Source organism: Protopterus annectens, chromosome 8.part0 (assembly GCF_019279795.1).
Source record: "Protopterus annectens isolate FY-2018-M chromosome 8.part0, PAN1.0, whole genome shotgun sequence".
Lineage (NCBI taxonomy): Eukaryota > Metazoa > Chordata > Ceratodontiformes > Protopteridae > Protopterus > Protopterus annectens.
The window spans coordinates 597,961,661-597,979,469 of record NC_056741.1 but is presented as its reverse complement, the minus strand read 5'-3'; the positions used below and the strand labels follow the sequence as shown (position 1 = coordinate 597,979,469).

General features: G+C 40.2%; 1 protein-coding gene across 1 annotated transcript in view; it reads left to right on the top strand.

Annotated features, from left to right (window-relative positions):
- PHF8 (PHD finger protein 8) overlaps positions 1 to 2,624 on the top strand; it is a 3,148,719-nt gene extending 3,146,095 nt beyond the window's left edge. The window contains exon 22 of the mRNA XM_044080095.1: positions 5 to 2,624. Coding sequence (XP_043936030.1) covers positions 5 to 93 — 89 coding nt within the window. The 3' untranslated portion in view covers positions 94 to 2,624. The remainder of the gene's footprint in view (positions 1 to 4) is intronic.
- Positions 2,625 to 17,809: the final 15,185 nt, after the last annotated feature.

Sequence of the window (17,809 nt, the reverse complement as noted above, 5' to 3'; positions counted from 1 at the left end):
ATAGGAAAGCGCCCCAAAAAAGGATTGGCTACAGCTAAACAACGACTAGGCAAAATCTTGAAAATCCACCGAAATGGAAAACTGCTTCTGTAAAGAAGGTGTATTCTAATGTACACTACTGCTGGGCACATTGTCAACTGAAAGTTCAGCTTTGTGCATGCAAGACACAGAGAGGTTCCAAGAGAGCTGTGTTTTTTTAAGAGTATGTACATTATATTTATCACAAGGCAAGAGGACATGGAAGGAAGTACAATTTAATGTGCGAGTCATGAGGAGGTATACATCTATTAATCTTTGAGTTGCTAGCGTGAATGGTTGTGTTGGAAAGTACTGAGCATGTATATCCAGGAGCTTGTATGTGAATGTACATAGGGTGTGTGCATTCACGGTGGTGAAATATATGTGCATTGAAGAATGGATGTGTTATATTCCTTCTGACGCTAAGTAAGTAGCATATCAAGCTAGACGTGCGCACTCTCCATTTTGGTGTAGGAGACAACCCCATCTTGGAACCAGCTAATGTTATTTTTGATATTCAAACCGAACGGAAATGGAACACAGCTTCAGGAAGTCAAGCCATGAACTATATGTAAAGTTAACATTTTTGCCTCACTGGGATTATGACCAGCATGGCTATTAATCTGAGGTCTGGTATTTTGCAAGCTAGATTAGACTATACTTTTTTCTCACATTTATAATTGTTGTATCCTGCCTAATACACCATTGTTAAAGGCCATCCTATTGTTTTTTCTGTCAAATTGTCATTTAAAAAAATGTGATTTTGTTTGCTGTTGTTGCTCAGTTAAGTACGTAGAAGGAAGAGAGAAAAATTCTTTGTAACAGGGGTGATGACTTCAGACTCCTCCTTAATTCCAGTGGGGGAAATTGGGAATTCATTTTATCTTAACCTTAAAGAAATTCTATCATACAGCAAATTTGTTTAGTTTTTTAGCAGGTTAGCATTAGTGTTGTTTTTACCCATCAGTAGTTTTTACCTTCACAATATGCTCAAAGAAAACAGACTTTTAATCATAGTCTCAATGGCTCTATGTCATAGTACCTTACATAGCGGCCACTGTCTTGAATCCCTTAATGTGGCAAGAATTCTGGTATGCTAGTAACTGTGATGAGGTTGCTAGCCATAGGAGTAGGTCTTTGCATCTGCTGCTCTCGTCCTGGATAATAGTCTTTCCTAGGGTATTCAGCAGTTTTTAATCCATATGTTAGTCATGAACTGCTGATCTTAAAGTGAAATGCTCGTTTACTCAGACCATTCAGCAGTCTGTGAAGCATCACATTTTGCCCTCTAACCCTTTGAGCAGTCTGCAGTGAAGACACTTATTGTGAACTGCTTGACAGTTTAATTGGGGATAGGGTTTAGCCTCAACAGTTCGGCAGTCTAATTAAGGAATGTTTGGCACTTGTATTTTATTTTAAAATATGTTTTAAATTGTTTTTTTTACCTAACTGCATTGCCCCCATGATGCTGTTGCAGGGCTTTTTAGGAAGCACGAGTGGTATGGATAATCACCACCACCACCATCACTACCTTTCATTTGACATGTGGCTAGAATGTAGGTTTTTTCCTGTTCCCATCCTAACACTTAGCATATATAAGAGCCTTTTGGAAAATTTGTTAAGAATATGAGCACTTTATTCATGTAGTCACCAAATACAAGTTTAAATGTTGTTCAGAAAATATTTTATCAATCCCAGAAGTCACCCGAGTTATAAACCAGAACTTCACACCCATAGTTATAATGACTGCATTGTTATGGCTGTTGGATAGAAATGGGAATAACATGTAAAGAAAGTTTTATGATGATCAGCAGTGAAAGTGGGAGCTGCATACTTTATATGTAGGCTTCAGGGTGTCCATTATGCTTTTATACTGTTTTGGAATTCAGAGTTACTGAAGTGCAGTTGGATTATATTTAATGAAACCTTAAACTCACATTCTGTAAACGGTGGCTTCTACAGGTCTATTTCACATGCAGGTGCTCCTGAGCTGATTTTAGACATAAACTTCCTGTGGCTAGAGCAGCCTTTCCTGAAATTAATTATTTAAAAGCTACAGTAGCATTTTTCAGCAGTTCAGTTTTAATCAGTCTGTTGCTGATGAAGACAGCATAGTGATAAGATCAGAATAGTCTTTGGACTTCACATCTGTTTTCTTTTCTGCGACGCTTCCTAAATTCACAACCTTCTTGAAGTATATTTCTTCAAATATATTCTGTGATGCCATTGTCTGAATGCAGTACAGAAACAGAGAACATATTTGTTTGCAGATATTTGTGATGAATAACTTAAAAGATGGATTAATTAGATGTATTATTTGTAATTTAATATTTCCCATAGCAGAAACTCTTCCATTAGATTAGTTTCTGGAAGAAAAGTGAAAAGATGGACATTGTTGCACAGGCCAAGTACGGAACTTCACAGAACAAAAACCTTTTATGTTCTTTCTAATTGTGTTAGCAGTGTTTGTAAATTTCCTTTTTAAAATGTTATTTTTAAAAGATTACATGAAGTAATATACAGTAATGTAACTACATTTTTCATTTGAAGTGTCCATCCTTTTTATACTGTCCAATTTTATTAAAAAAAAAAAACAAGGATTTTTATTAAGTTGCATTTAATTGTGGAAATAATGTTTGTCTCGTTTTGGGGTCTTGATGGGGGTGTAAACACAACTGTATCTCTAAAACAGGATATAGTATAACTTGGACCAGTCTTTTGAACAAGTTGCTACAACAGGACCCATGTTATGCCACAGATTGTCTGTTATTAAAGCAAGCACACTAGACAGTGAAAGAGAGGCAGTGCAACTTGTTTAAGTTAAGTAGTCAACTGACAAAGTACTATAAGACTGTTCAGAAGACAGTTCCATTTTGAAACTTCCATCGGGAGCAAGTGTGCTATGCTAGGTAATAAGTTCTAGTGCAAAACAAGTAATCACTTTACAAGTCAGTACCTTGTTTAGGTTTTTTTTTTTTTTTTTTTTTTTTTTAATTTTGAACAAGAAACATCTTTTTAATTATCACGTATGACATAGACAATAATACATTTATATAAGTGAAAACAAATCATATTAGCATATTTTCAGTTACAGATATTATACATCACACTTAATCTACTATACAGTCATTGTTATTCGAATATTACATAGCTCATTCAATTCTTGCCATCCCTTAAGCCTCATTCCTCCTCCAGAACGTTATTTACATGTATTGTTCCCACAATTCCAATTTTCTTTCGCTGCAGTGTGCTCCTACCATTTTCTAAAGATCCTACTTAGTTATTTTATTTCTTTTACTATATTCATTACTTCTAGTACAGTTGGTTTAGACTTTAATTTCCATTTTCTAGTAATTGCTTTTTTGGCAGCCACCATAATTAAACTCAGCAAGGCCTTACTATGTCTAGGCAATGCCTATTCTGTATCACAGCTCAAAAAATGATTTCCTTAGTTACATCAGTTTGCTTACCCAGTAGAGTAGTTAGTGTACAGGGAATTTTAAACTCTGCCAACTCATTACTCTCCTAGAAAATATGTTCCCAGTTACCTCTTTCTTTACCGTCATACCTCCAACATTTGCAGTCTACCTGAGGAAAAAATATTTGGAGTCTGCTTGGGGTATAAAAATACCCATGCAAACACTTTCAAACAAAAATCCTAAATCTTCTAGACTTTGCTGCATATTTGGGAGCCATACATGCATTCTCCCATTGTTTCTTTGAGAATTGCTTATCTAATATCTCTTTCCAATAATTTCTAACCATCTCCTGATTGATTTCCTGTGGTTATCCTGCAATACGTTATATGTCCTACTAATTATCCCTTTTGTTTGTGAAACTCTGAAGCAGCAAAGCATTTACAATTAGATCAGTTAACAGTGTATAGTATAATGTGTGCTGTTTGCATTATTTTGCATTCTTTTGTAAAAGTGGTTGGTATCAGAAGATTGTTAAGGGTATCTAACAGTCCATTCTGCTTTATTTGTGTGTCTTTCCCTAAGTGGAGCAGGTAAATAAACTAAAATTAAAATAAACAAATGTTAAATAAATAAATGTAGAATACTGTAAAATAAACATTTGTTGAAAGAACAAACATATCCCATAATTTTACTCAAATGTAAAATAGGTAACTTTTAATGGAGCATAGACATCTTTCTCTTCTGGAGTAGTATATGCAGGTCTCTATGTCTTCTTTTTAGAATACTGAAGGGTTTTTTGTCAAGATAGTAGAAGTTTCCTAATGTATGAATGTCATCATTCATAAAATTGTCTACTCAGCATGCTTAGCAGGTTTTCATGACCACCGTCTTGAGGCTTCATATAAATTGAGCAATTTGATTGCAGTAGTCGCATTGTTCATATTACTTAATCTTAGAATAGTTTCTAATACTAAGGAGGGGTGTGTGTTGTGTGTGCTTGCATTTATTTGTCTGTATATACGTAGATCATCATTTGCAAATTGGAATGTCAGTAACTAACTAACTGATAGTTGACCTGTTTCAGTGATTCCCAATTTGTCAAATTGCCAAAATGGGCTTTAACGGCGGTCTTGCAAGAGGTACAAGTCCTGTTCTGCCACTTTTGCATGGTCAACAGATCAGACATCAATGAAAATGAATCAGTGAGTCCCAAGTCAACCAAACATGCATCAAACATTTGACCTACTTGTGTGTGTGTGTGTGTGTGTGTGTGTATATATATATATATATATATATATATATATATATATATATGTGTGTGTGTGTGTGTGTGTATATATATATATATATATATATATATATATATATATATATATATATGGGTCCCCTTCTAATGGTCGACATTTCAAAATGTCGAAATTCATATGACCGAGACCATATGATCGACATTTGAAATGTTGACCATGTTGACCATGGGGAACCGGCATTACGCTACAGTGCGGAATGGCAGAGCCCCCTGCTTGCAGCATTAAGGTAAATTTGTGTTTTGTGGTTTACTTGAATGTATATGTGTGTATATATATATATATATATATATATATATATATATATATATATATTTTATTTATTTTTTTGTATGTTATCATCATCAGCATCAACAACAAAATCCTTTTTCCCATTTTCTACATGGAGTCAATGTGTCACATCAGCTGTTGGCATCCTCTCGATTCAGTTTCCTACCTTCTTCAACAGTCATGTCTGTCAAAGTTCTTCTCTCACACAATCATCCATATCTTTGCTGGCACTCTCCTTTTTTCTTGCCTTCTTCCTGTCTGTCCCAAGTCTTCCTCACCAAGTTGTCTTCTGCTTTCCTGCACATGTACCAGTACCACTATAATCTGTTCCCTTTTAACTTATCAGCAATTGGAGCTACTTGGGCTTCTGCTCTGATGTCCTCATTTCTTCATCTGTCACACACTGTGCATCCTGCTACATGTCAAACACTTCATTTCCATAACCTCTATCTCTGCCTGCATTGCCCAGTTTTCTGTATCATACAGCAGTACTGGTCACACCACTGTTTTGTACACCTTACTTGTCAGCTTCTTTGGCATTTTTCTGTCATAAAGTACCCCTGACACTCTGCCAGTTAGCTGCAGCCCTTCTTATTCCAGCTTTGACCTCCTCATTCAGACTAACTTTCTCTTCAACCACTCCTCCCAGGTACCTGAAGCTCTTGACTTGTTTCACTGTTTTCCCTTCTGTGTCAATTCTCACCTTCTTCTTATTTCACCCATCTGTTGCCATTACAGCTGTCTTGTCTGTACTCTGTTTCAACCAGTGTGCCTTCGGTTTTGCATTCCAGTCCTCAATCCTTTGCTGAAGTTCTTGTTCAGAGTCTGCCTGCCATGCCACATCATGTGCATACAGCAACTTTATTTATCTGTTTCCTCCAACTTGTTGATTAATGTAATCCGTCATCATTATGAGCAGCAGTGGAGTCAGAGCTGAACCCTATTACACACCCACTTCCACCGGGAAACACCTTTGCAAGTCCCAACATTGTTCATACATGTATTACTGGGTCCTTGTACATAGCTTGCACTAAAATGTTTCTGGGACTTGGAACCATCACAGGGCTACCCAAATCATCTTTGCTGTGACCTTGTCATATGCTTTCTCCAAATCCAGGAATGCCAACTAGACTTTTTTCCTCATCTCTGGATTCTTCTCAAACATCAAACATTGGGTCGATTCTCTTGCATCCTGATCTGAATCGAAACTGCTTGTTTCCCATCTTACTCTCAACCACTCTGCTTATTAGTTTATCATCACCCTCTCCAGAACTTTCAAGTAATGTGACAGGAACTTGATACCTCTATACTGCCCACAGGTGTGTATATTCCGTTTGTTCTTGTACATTGGCACTTGTATGCTTATTTTCCATTCATCTGGGATATGCCTTTTTCTCCACACTGCTTTGAGTACCCTCAGGAGCCATTTCTCCCCCAACTCTCCCAAAATCTTGATCATGTTTGCAGTGACCTCATATGAGTCTGCTGCTTTCCCTTACTTCATTTTCATTACTGCTGTTCTTACTTATAGAGTGGGCTCCTCCTCTTCTTTCATCATAGGCTGTGTCTGGAGCAGTACAGTTTCTTCATTCAGAAGTTGCTGGAAGTATTCCTTCTAAATGCCTTTGATGTCCTGTGGACTGGTGAGTAGGTTGTTTGTTGCCGGCATCCCTTATGAAGGGTGTCTAATACTATCCTTATTTTTCTGTCTTGCCTTGCAACCTGATAATAGTTTCTTTTTGCTGTCTAAGTCTCTTTCCAGAAGCGGTAGAGTGCCCCAGATGCCTTGCCCTTCACTTTTGCAACTGCTGTTAGCCTTTTTATTAGCCAACCAGTATTCCTTCGTAGCCTGGTCATGCACACAACAGTCGCTCACAAGTTGTTTGCTTGGGTGATGTTATTGCCCTTCACACACACTTCCCCCTGCAGAATTTAAGCTTGACATTACTTTTAAGTCTTTATTTACTTAATTTCTCAGTTTTCAGAAAAAGTTGAATTTTAACATTCATATAATTTTGTAGCATGGTTGGATTTGTTTCCTTAATGACAGTCTGACAAGATGGGACCCATTCCTGTTGTGGCCTGTCAGTTACTTGGAGCCGTTTAAATTGCCCTCACTTTCATGTTTATTTCTTATGCATAGCACTAGAGGGGGGTATATAATCAACATAAAGAATGATGGGAATGGACCCCATTCCTAAGTCAAATTCATGAGATTAGTATTGTTTCAATCTTTGATGTCAGCCAGAAGTGCTCTTCGCAGCACCCACAATGTGCCCAGTAATGACTCCTTCTGCAGTTCGTACGGAGTTGCATATATTGGTAAAGTATCTAAATACGATTGTAGATTCTTTTTTATAAGATCGGTTGCTCCTACTACTATTGGAACTGTCTGGGTATCTTTCTTCCACACTGCTCTCATTTCTGCCTGCAAATCCTAATGTTTTATGACTTTGTGTGTTGTCTCTGTACGCAAGATACTGTAGTCACTGGGTGTAGTGATTTCAATGGTCAGTGCTACTTTTGTGTTCTTTTCATGAACCACTATATTTGGTTTTCTCGCATCTATCTTTTGAACTGTTGGTAATGGGTGATCCCATGTGATGTAGACTTCATCATTTTCTATGATGCTTTGTGATTCATGTTTCCAGTGTTTTTCAGCCACTTCAATACCATAATGTTTACACAATCCCCAGTGCAGCAGTCTTGCCACATTATTATTCCTTCTGCCATTAGTATGTCGCAACCCGCAACAAGGTGTGCGACTGTTTCTAATTCTGTTTTACAAAACCTACATTTGTCTGATGTTCATCGTGTTACACTGCTGCAGTCATTACACTTGGTTTATCCTGCCATCAGGCGGTTCCCCAGTCGGCCTGAGTTCCAAAGTCTTGGTCTGGCGTCGGTTGCTGTCACCTCCTCCATGACGTCAGTGCAACAGGGGTATATAAGATGCAGCCGACGCCATTTTCTTCAGTCTTTCTTGCCGTGCGGTGCCCGAAGCAGAAGCAGTTCGCAAGTGCCGGTTGGCCGACTCCTGAGATTTTCATTCCGAATCCAGAACCATTAAACCCTCTGCTAGGTCTAAGGCCCCCTTAAAAACAAAGAAACAGATACAGCATTCTCCAGGACAGGCTTCCATGCCTAAGAAGCAAATGCTCAAAATGGCCGAAGACCTAATCACCCTGATCAGGGGGTCCCATCCCCCTCCTGATAAAAGGCCCAGACAGGATACAGACTATGAATCTTCCGACCAGGTGTCCATTTCTTCAGATTCATCCTCAGACCTAGGATATTCCTTACCCCCTTATGAGGATTCTGATGCTGAGGAATCAATTCCATCAGCCTCTCTGCCTGAGGACTACTCCTTTGGGGAGACCTTACATACCATGAGGGAGCATTTCCATTGGGAAGGCCATGATTACTCAGAATCCAAGAAAAGGCTCAGAAACTTCCTTTTATTGCCTCAACACAGACCCCTTGCTATTCCGCCAGTGTTAGATATTGTGGATGATGTGTACACTGAATCCAGCTTAAACCCTGACTCCTTACCTCCAGCCCCAGTTAAACCTGATAGATATTACAGAGTCCCTGACTCACACAAATTTCTGTATAAAAGCCCTGTTGCTGACCCTGAAACTATTTCTCAGGGACCCAAAGGGATTAAGGCCTCATCAGCAAAAAACCCAGTTCCCTCTGACAGAGATTCCAGAGCATTAGACAGATGGAAAGAAAGTATATACGTCTGCAACTTTAGCAATGAGAGCCTTAAATTGCCAGTTTCACATGCTAAAATATCAGCAATTTTTGATGTCTCAGTTGAAACAAAAGATGTTTCCAGATTCAGATCCTCCTAATTTTAAAGAAATGCAGGATTTATTGCATGCAGCTGAACAAGTTTGAAAACATACTTTGCAATGTGGGTTTGATTCCTTAGAGGCCTCCTGTAGAGCAGCAGTTACAGGCTCTGTCATTAGAAGGCATGCTTGGTTAAAAGAACATTCGTTACCAGATCATGTTAGGGCAAAATTATTGGATGCACCTTTGCAGCGGGATGTGTTGTTTGGAGTTAAGGCAGAGGAGGTATTAAAGAAGATGGAGGATAAGGCAAAATCTATGCAAACGGTGAAGGATTTCTTACAGGTTCAGCCTCCTCGTTTTAGCAGAAATTGGCCAACAAAGAATTGGCCCTTTCCAGTCACAGACAGACCTCAAAGGGGCAGATACAGACATCCAAGAGGTAGAGGTCAAGCACAAGGTCCTTACAGGTCTCGACAATGGGGTACACCAGGCCAGAAAGAAGGGGAAGACAGGCCACAACCTTATAAAAAGCAGCCTCAGTGACTTCCCACTACAGCTGCCAAACAGCTCTCTCTTGGCAGCCCCCTTAGCAGGAAAACTGGCACTTTTATATCACAATTGGCATTGCATCACCAAAGACAAATGGGTTCTCAACAGTGTATCTCAAGGTTACAGGTTCCACTTTCACACTCTGCCAAGGTTAAAAGGAATGCCAAATCTGCCACCAAATCAATGGGCAGAGGCTCAAAAACAAATTACAGCACTCATCGACATGAGAGCTATTCAAAAGGTACCATCACAGGAGCAAGGACAAGGATTTTATTCAAGACTCTTTCTGGTTCCCAGAAAGGACAAAGCCTGGAGACCCATTCTGGATCTTTCTTCTCTAAACACTTACCTGGATGTTCCGAAATTCAAAATGTTGACACTACAGCAGCTTCTTCCCATGTTGGGCAAGAAAGCTTGGCTCGTGACTTTGGACCTCAAGGAGGCATACCTGCAAGTCCCTATCAGACAAAACTGCAGAAGATACCTCAGATTTCTAGCTGGTTCAATGCACTATCAATTCTCTGCACTGCCCTTTGGCTTATCTACTGTGCTTATGGTCTTCACAAAGTGCCTGGAACCAGTAATTGCATTTTGCAGGCAAAAAGGAATTCAAATTTATCCATACCTTGACGACTGCCTGATTCAAGCAGAGAAAAAGGACATTCTTCTAAAGCATCTGGCGTTCGTAAAAAAGTTATTAAGTTGCCTGGGGTACACAGTAAACAAAAATAAGTCAAAACTAGTGCCCTCACAACAGATAATATTCCTAGGTGCCAGCTTGTACACAATGGCCCAGATGGCTTATCTCATGCCAGACAAGCAAGGACAACTGACTCAATACTTTCAATTGATGGCAACAAAGACCCAACTCCCTGCAAGAAAAATTCTGCAGGCCTTGGGCTACATGGCATCTTGCATACTACTAATTCCATATGCCAGACTGCATATGAGGAAACTACAATGGTACCAAAAGAGTGTATGGTCTCAACACTGTCAAAGTTTGGAAACAGTTATACCACTAATTCCTTGCCTTCAACAGGAGTTTCGATGGTGGGCTCAAGCTTGTCACCTCAACAAGGAACAGCCTTTTACTCAACCCACAAGGAACAGCCTTTTACTCAGCCCACAGACAACAGATGCATTGGATTACGCCTGGGGAGCACACATGGCAGGAAAATGTATTCAAGGCGAGTGGCCCACAGAGCAAAGGCATCTTCACATCAATCGAAAAGAGATGCTAGCTGTACAAAATGCACTTATAGCTTTCAAGGACCTGCTGCATCTAGGACAACTACTACTAAAGACAGACAACACCACAGTTATGTGGTACATAAGCATGGGAGCGCACACGCCTACCCCCTCTGCAGACAAGCCATGACCTTGTGGAACACAGCTCTAGACTACCAAGTTCATCTGCAAGCACAATTCCTGCCAGGAGAGAAAAACACACTGGCAGACGACCTAAGCAGAAACATCATGGATCCCCACAAATGGGAATTGAATCCACAAATATTCAGATTGATAACACAAAAATGGTGGAGCCCAGACATAGATCTGTTTGCATCCCCAATGAACTGCCAGCTACAGAAATTCTGCACAGGGAGTTACCATCCACAAGCATGGAAAGTGGATGCCCTCTCATTCAGCTGGAAAAACCTGCACTTATATGCTTTCCCTCCTTTACCTCTCCTTCCAAAGGTACTCATAAAAGCCAGGCAAGAAGAGCCAAAGATGATCCTGATTGCACCAGACTGGCCACGCCAGCACTGGTGCCCAATCTTAAAGAACTTAGCACAAGAACCACCCTGGATTTTGCCTCAAATTCCACAATTGCTGACACAGCACAACAATCAGATAATTCACAGCCAGCTAAAGACCTTAAACCTAGCTGCATGGAAAATTCCTTAGTCAAGCAAGCAATGCCTCTCCCCAAAGCTGTTATGGATGTCATTCTGGAGGCCAGAAGGCCTAGCACCAGGAAAGCCTACTCCGATAAATGGAAGAGATTCTGTGCCTGGAACCAGGTGCACAGCCTTGACCCTCTTTACCAAACATTCCTCAGATACTTCAATATTTAACTGAGATGCTGGACAAGGGCCTCTCCTTCTCATCCATCAAGATCCACGCCTCAGCCATTTCTGCTCATTACAACACGGATCCACCAAATTTTTTCTAATCCTTTGCTCAAACAGTACCTCAGAAGGGCTAAAAACATAAGACCGCCCCGTAGAGCACCTACCCCAACTTGGGACCTCAACTTTGTTTTGGAAAAATTAACTTTACCTCCTTTTGAGCCAGCTAACACAACAGAATTCAAATACATCTCTTGGAAAACTGCTCTGCTACTGGCAATAACATCAGCACGAAGAGTTTCAGAATTACAGGCACTAATGGCAGTGGAACCTTTCCTCATTTTCCACCAGGACAGGGTGTCTTTAAGAACTAACCCTACATTTATGCCAAAGGTAGTATCAAGTGTGGCTCTAAACCAAACTATTCACTTGCCAACTTTATATCCAAAACCAGAGAACAAAGGGGAGAGACTACTACATTCTTTGGACATTCACAGACAGTTACGCTTCTACTTGGACAAAACCAAAGCTTTCAGAAAATCTGAGCAATTATTGGTAGCATATGCTGCAGGAGCACAGGGAAAAGCCATTTCAAAACAGACTATCTCAAAATGGATAGGACATTGTATACATTTCTGCTATACTCACCATGTGAAACCTGTACCTTGCAGCATTAGATCACACTCCACCAGGGCAACAGGCACTTCAACTTCCTACCTCAGAGGAGTACCTACCAAGGATATTTTGGAAGCAGCAACATGGAGTTCTGTGCATACCTTCACAAAGCATTACCATTTGCCTTTATACTCCAAATCCAGAGCTGGCTTCGCCACTGCTGTGCTGCAGGGCCTTATAGCCACCCCTAATGCCTTATAGAACCAGCCTCCCTACCTCAGCTTTGGGATTCCACCCAAGTGTAATGACTGCAGCATTGTAACACGATGAACATAGTACAGTTTTGTACCTACCATAAATGTAGATATTTGAGTGTAAACACTTCTGCAGTCCAGGTTGCCCTCCCTCCTTCCCCTCTTACTTGCTGGTACGTACCTATGCCTTCTACCCTTTACTACCTATGGGGCATATTTGCTGGTAACTGGAAGTTGTTGTTTGCTTTTCTTATGTATGTTTTATTAGCAATTTGAATAGCCTACCTATTTGGGGGCACCTGACGTCTGGGGCAAGAAAAACTGAAGAAAATGGCGTCGGCTGCATCTTATATACCCCTGTCGCACAGATGTCGGGGAGGAGGTGACAGCAACTGACGCCAGACCAAGACTTTGGAACTCAGGCCGACTGGGGAACTGCCTGACGGCAGGATAACCCAAGTGTAATGACTGCAGCAGTGTTTACACTCGAACATTTACATTTATGGTAGGTACAAAACTGTACTTTTCTCCCACATGTTCAATGGACTTTGTAAACGAACGTGTACACAGCCCACTATCTTCAGCTTTCGATATTAACATTTCATCTTTTGGTTTGAATTTGCCTCTCCTTAACCATTCCTGCATTTGATCCTGATCAATATGAGGTTCGTCCAGGAGTTTTCTATACTTGAAACCATATTTATGCATTTTCCACATTTCTTGCCTTTTCATCTGATCCTTCACCTTCTATTCTTTTGTTTGTTTGTTTTTTGGCACATTCAGTTGCTGCCTGATTTTTATCTACTTCTGGTTTGAATTCCATTCCTGCTTGACACTGATATGCTTCTGCTAGACTAAGCAGGGAAGCCATCTTAGATTTAGTCTCCTCATGTTTCAAAACTTTCACTATGTTTGGGTCTTCTGAGGTCAGCAGATATGTGTGCAGTCGCACTATTGCAGATCTATACATGTAATCAATTTCAAGGAGGCCCTTACCTCCTTTGGAACAGGTAATATATAATCTTGGTATGCACTGTTTTTTTAAATCATTTGATGAAGCATCCTTCTTGATTTCCTATCTAATCTAGCCAACACCTTATGGGACCAGTCAATTACTCCAAAACTGTAAGTTAAGACAGGAAGAGCAAATTGTTTATAGCCTGAATTTTGTTCCTAGATGTAAACACTGTTTTCAGAATTAATTTAAGTCTTCTAATATATTCCTTACAAAGTTTTATTCATCGAAACAAGGCGGAAAACAAACTGATAAATCCACAAAACAGGATAATGGCAGGACAGCAGCACAAGAAACAGCAGAAAAATTTAAACTTTAATAAAGTAAAGCGCTTTTCGTTTGAATAAAATAAACACACTTCATCAGACAAATAGTACCAATAGTACAGACCTTAAATACTAAAACAATTAAGCACTCAGTTAAACAATATAGATAAGTAAACTACGTTTAAAGAAAGAAGAGCATTTAAAGAGAACCAACCGCTAAAATCACTTATGGTGCAAAATGTAATGCACGATATATCCATTTCCTATAAAGATACACATAACACAAAGTAAATATATAAACATATAAACAGGTGCTCAAAGTTCTGAACACTAAAATCAAATTGAAAATTAACTATAAACTTAGACAATATCATCTTAAACTTTTAAGCTTCAGTATGCTACTAATGGAACAGCCTTCGTTCAGACCAGGCACAGTGTATGCGTTTAATCTGCCAAGTAAGTTTGAGTTCTTCCAACTTTAAACCTACTGGACCACCTCTAGGGGTCTGGCAAATCTGGTCAATTGCTATAAATTTAAAACTGTGGTCAGGGTGAGAACAGATGTGCTTAGCCAAAGCGTTTTCAGGTTTATTTTTAAAATGCTGAAGAACATACAACACACCATTTACAAATACATAACAGCAAATAGTAAAGCATGATGAGATAAAGTACTTGCAATAAACAGAAACAGGGAATTAATTTAGCAGCACAATGCCTAGGCTGTAAATGCTGTACTGATTATTATGTCACTTCACAATAAGCTAACTCAGAGGTAAGTTGTAAGTGAAACGTTTAATCCACTTAATGTTAGAGATATCCTCAGCCACCTAAATGAAGCTTTTAATAGCAAAGACAAACCATATCTCTGCTAGTGCTTGCAGCCCTTGGGTGCCCTAGTACCAGGCAAGCTGAACTGTCAAATAGAACCAGGTAGATCAGTACTGGGTCTTGGTGTAATGGTTATGGTGTTTGACTCACAGACACAAGGTACATGGTTTGATTCTCACCTTTAGGAAGAAAACTGGTTAGGCTTAAAATAGCATATTAAGAAAGCTAACCTAGTTGTTAGCTGTGAACTTATGAAACCATGAATTTAAGGAAAAGGGAAAATGAAAACATTAGCAGTGTTAGTACCCCAGCAGGTACTATACTTGCCTTTGGTGCAGAAGGCTGTGGGTTTTACTCCTGTACCATTTAGATGAATTGCTGATATTGCAGTGCTGCTTAGAGGTTTAAAATGATTTGCTGTCTCTTAGGTAGCCAGAGAAGCTCAACCAAAGCTGCCAGATTTTATTGGTATCATGATACCCCAATGAGTACCCAGGTGGGAGAGTTTTGCACTGGCAGTAAGTGCTATAGTTCACAGTCCAGGACCCCTAGGTGTAGTATATTATAGTTTAAGTGGGAAGAAACCAGAGCATATAACACTGCATAGAAATCTGCAGGTGGAATAATATACTTGAGAAGGACTACTTTCCTTGTATCGAAACTGGAAGATTTGACTATAGATGAAAAATGACCGTGCAATTTAAAGTCCGCTTCTGATAAATGCTGCACTAGGTTGTGCACCTTCAACTGTAGTTCCATTTTTCCACTATTTATGATATTTAGAGCAAAGTAGAGACAAAGGCGGCCATGGTGGTGCAGCGGTTACCGTTGCTGCCTCACAGCAAGAGGTTCTCCAGTTCGATTCTCAGCTGGGGTGCCTTCTGTGCGGAGACATGCAGTAGGTGGATTGGACACTCTAAATTGGCCCTAGGTGTGAGTGTGTGCCTTTTGTGGAAGGTTGGGTGCCAGGCTGGCAACTTGACACTGTAAAACTCCACTACCAATCAGGAGCGGACAGATGATCTGCTATGGTGACCACTAACCGTGATAAGTCGAAAGAAGAAGAAGAGCAAAATCGAGACAAATCCATCAAAGTGATATATAGCAATTTCAACTGATAGGTTTTAACCACTTAATGATTTTTATTTTTTTTTTATTTTAGTGCATTTCAGATGTTCAGCAAGGTTGTCAGTTACAGAGAATCTAATGATATCCATTTCATTCTTCCTTAACACATGGATTTGGTTCCGATCCTCAGATCCGACTTGGCCGCATACTGTAAACTTTTAGATCCAACTCTCGAGTTCCTCCATGTACCGATAATGCCTCAGTCCATCCCCAATACCTTAGATCTCGTTTGCTGCCATCATGGTCAGATGAAGGTTCCTCTCTTGAGCAAGAAATTAGTGAATTCTTTGTAAGTTACTATATATTTACTAAACTTTTCTTCTAGGTCTCTTCTTACTATATTTTCTATCCTCCCTCTAAATATTCATGCCAGTGTTAGGCTTGCTACTATTTTTTTTTATAGTATCTCTTCAGTACCATAGTTGGTATTTTTTCTCTTTAAACAGGATATTGTTTCTTAATTACCATAGTTGGCAATTCTCCTTTTTCCTTTCTGCCTTTAAAAAAAAATTATTTTTTTCTTAGAGTACTAAATTTTGTTAGTGTTAAGTGCACTCCTGTCATGAATGAAAAACTGACAGGGTTCAAGAAATACACTTTTTGTGGGCATACAATTCCGAACTCAGATGCCCACAAGGAGTGCATTTATTGTCTCGGAGCTGGCCACTTGGATACCAGTTGCAGCATCTGTTACACTTTTAATCCAAGGGCTCTGGCTGACCGACTCAACAAGTTGATATTGAAAGGCCTACTTACTGCTGCTACAATGTCTTCTGGGGCTCAATCCCCCACCAAATCTTCTCCCTCGGAGTACAGAAAATGTTCCCCACCGAAGTCCCCTAGGACTTCATCAGAGCCACCTAGTAAGATCCGAAATCCCTCAGATTCCACATTGTCAGATCCAAAGATTCAATCTGCGGATCCGAAATCATTGGATCCAAAACCTTCAGATCTGATAATTGTATGTTAGTCTTATGGCTCCTACCTCAGATCCCAGACCCTTGGATCCAAAGCCTGGCACCTTTCAGAGAGTTTGCACACCAGAGTTTTTGTTAAACCCAATTTCTCCTACTCTGCTTTCTCCATTTTTACAGACTCCAAAGAAACATTCAAGACCACAGTCCCCAACATCCTCCAAGTCCTCCAGAAGTTTATCAGAAGCAGATGTGGATAGGATGATGTGAAAATTTCTGAGCTCAGATCTAGATGGGGGTCATACCAGCTCCATCCCTTATTGGATCTGTGAGTCTTCCAACTACATCTCGTACTATTCTCTCTCCTTCTCCAATCCGTCCCATTGTTTTGGAACCCCAGGATCCAAAAACCCCCAAGAGGTCCAGAGTCAGATCCAGAGAAGATGTCTTCTACCTTTGCATCAGAATGGGTCCCAGAGCCAAGGTGTCTGTGTCGTGATCGACTCTAATGCTAATGTTCGAGTTCAGTTCCATCCTCGAGGTACGGATCTGATAGGAGTCTTGATCTGCCTGTACTGAAGGTCTTCACTCTGGTGCAGTTAGTCGCAGCTTCTCTGGGTCTGTCTGCCTTTGAAGTCATGGAAAGGGCTTTTTCTCTCTCCAGAGAACTGCCTTCTCATTCCTCGGATCCAGTTCCCATCCCCTCTTCGATTCTGAGTTCTGAGTCGATCAAGCCTACTCCACAGAGCAGCTATTCCAACTAGTTTCCAATCATTTCCTGTAGAGGACCTCCCCCTCTGTTACCTCCCCTGAACATCCTGTAGAGGAGATCCATCAGAAGAGGACATGCAAGAGGAGGCCCATAGATTCCACATTAGAATCTGTCACAGAGGATACTGATTTTAATGAAGGAGAAGGGTCCCCCAAGATCACCACCAGATGATATCTGCTTTTGAGATGTATTAGAGATGCTCAGAAAAAAGGGTGGTTGGTCTTTCGAAAATTCCTCTTCAGAGGAATCAGTCTTTTTGGAATCTTTTGGTTCTGGCCCATTTACACCTTGGGTTACACCCCCGGCGGATGAGCTCATTGATTTAGTTTCCCACTGGGCATGGAAGGAGCTGGATACTGTCAAGCCCATTCCAAATAGTCCTAATACATTTTTAGCTCCTCCAAAGGATACACTCCACTGGAGCAAAAGAGTCCCAGTAGATGCTATGGTGGTGGCAGTAGCCACTAAGAAATAGCTAGCAGAACAGAGCTCTTCTGTCCGATCACTGAACAGGGATTTTAGGGCACTGGACAGATTTGGAAAGCAAGTTTTTTGCCTTGGCAACCTTCTCTTTGAGGTCTGTT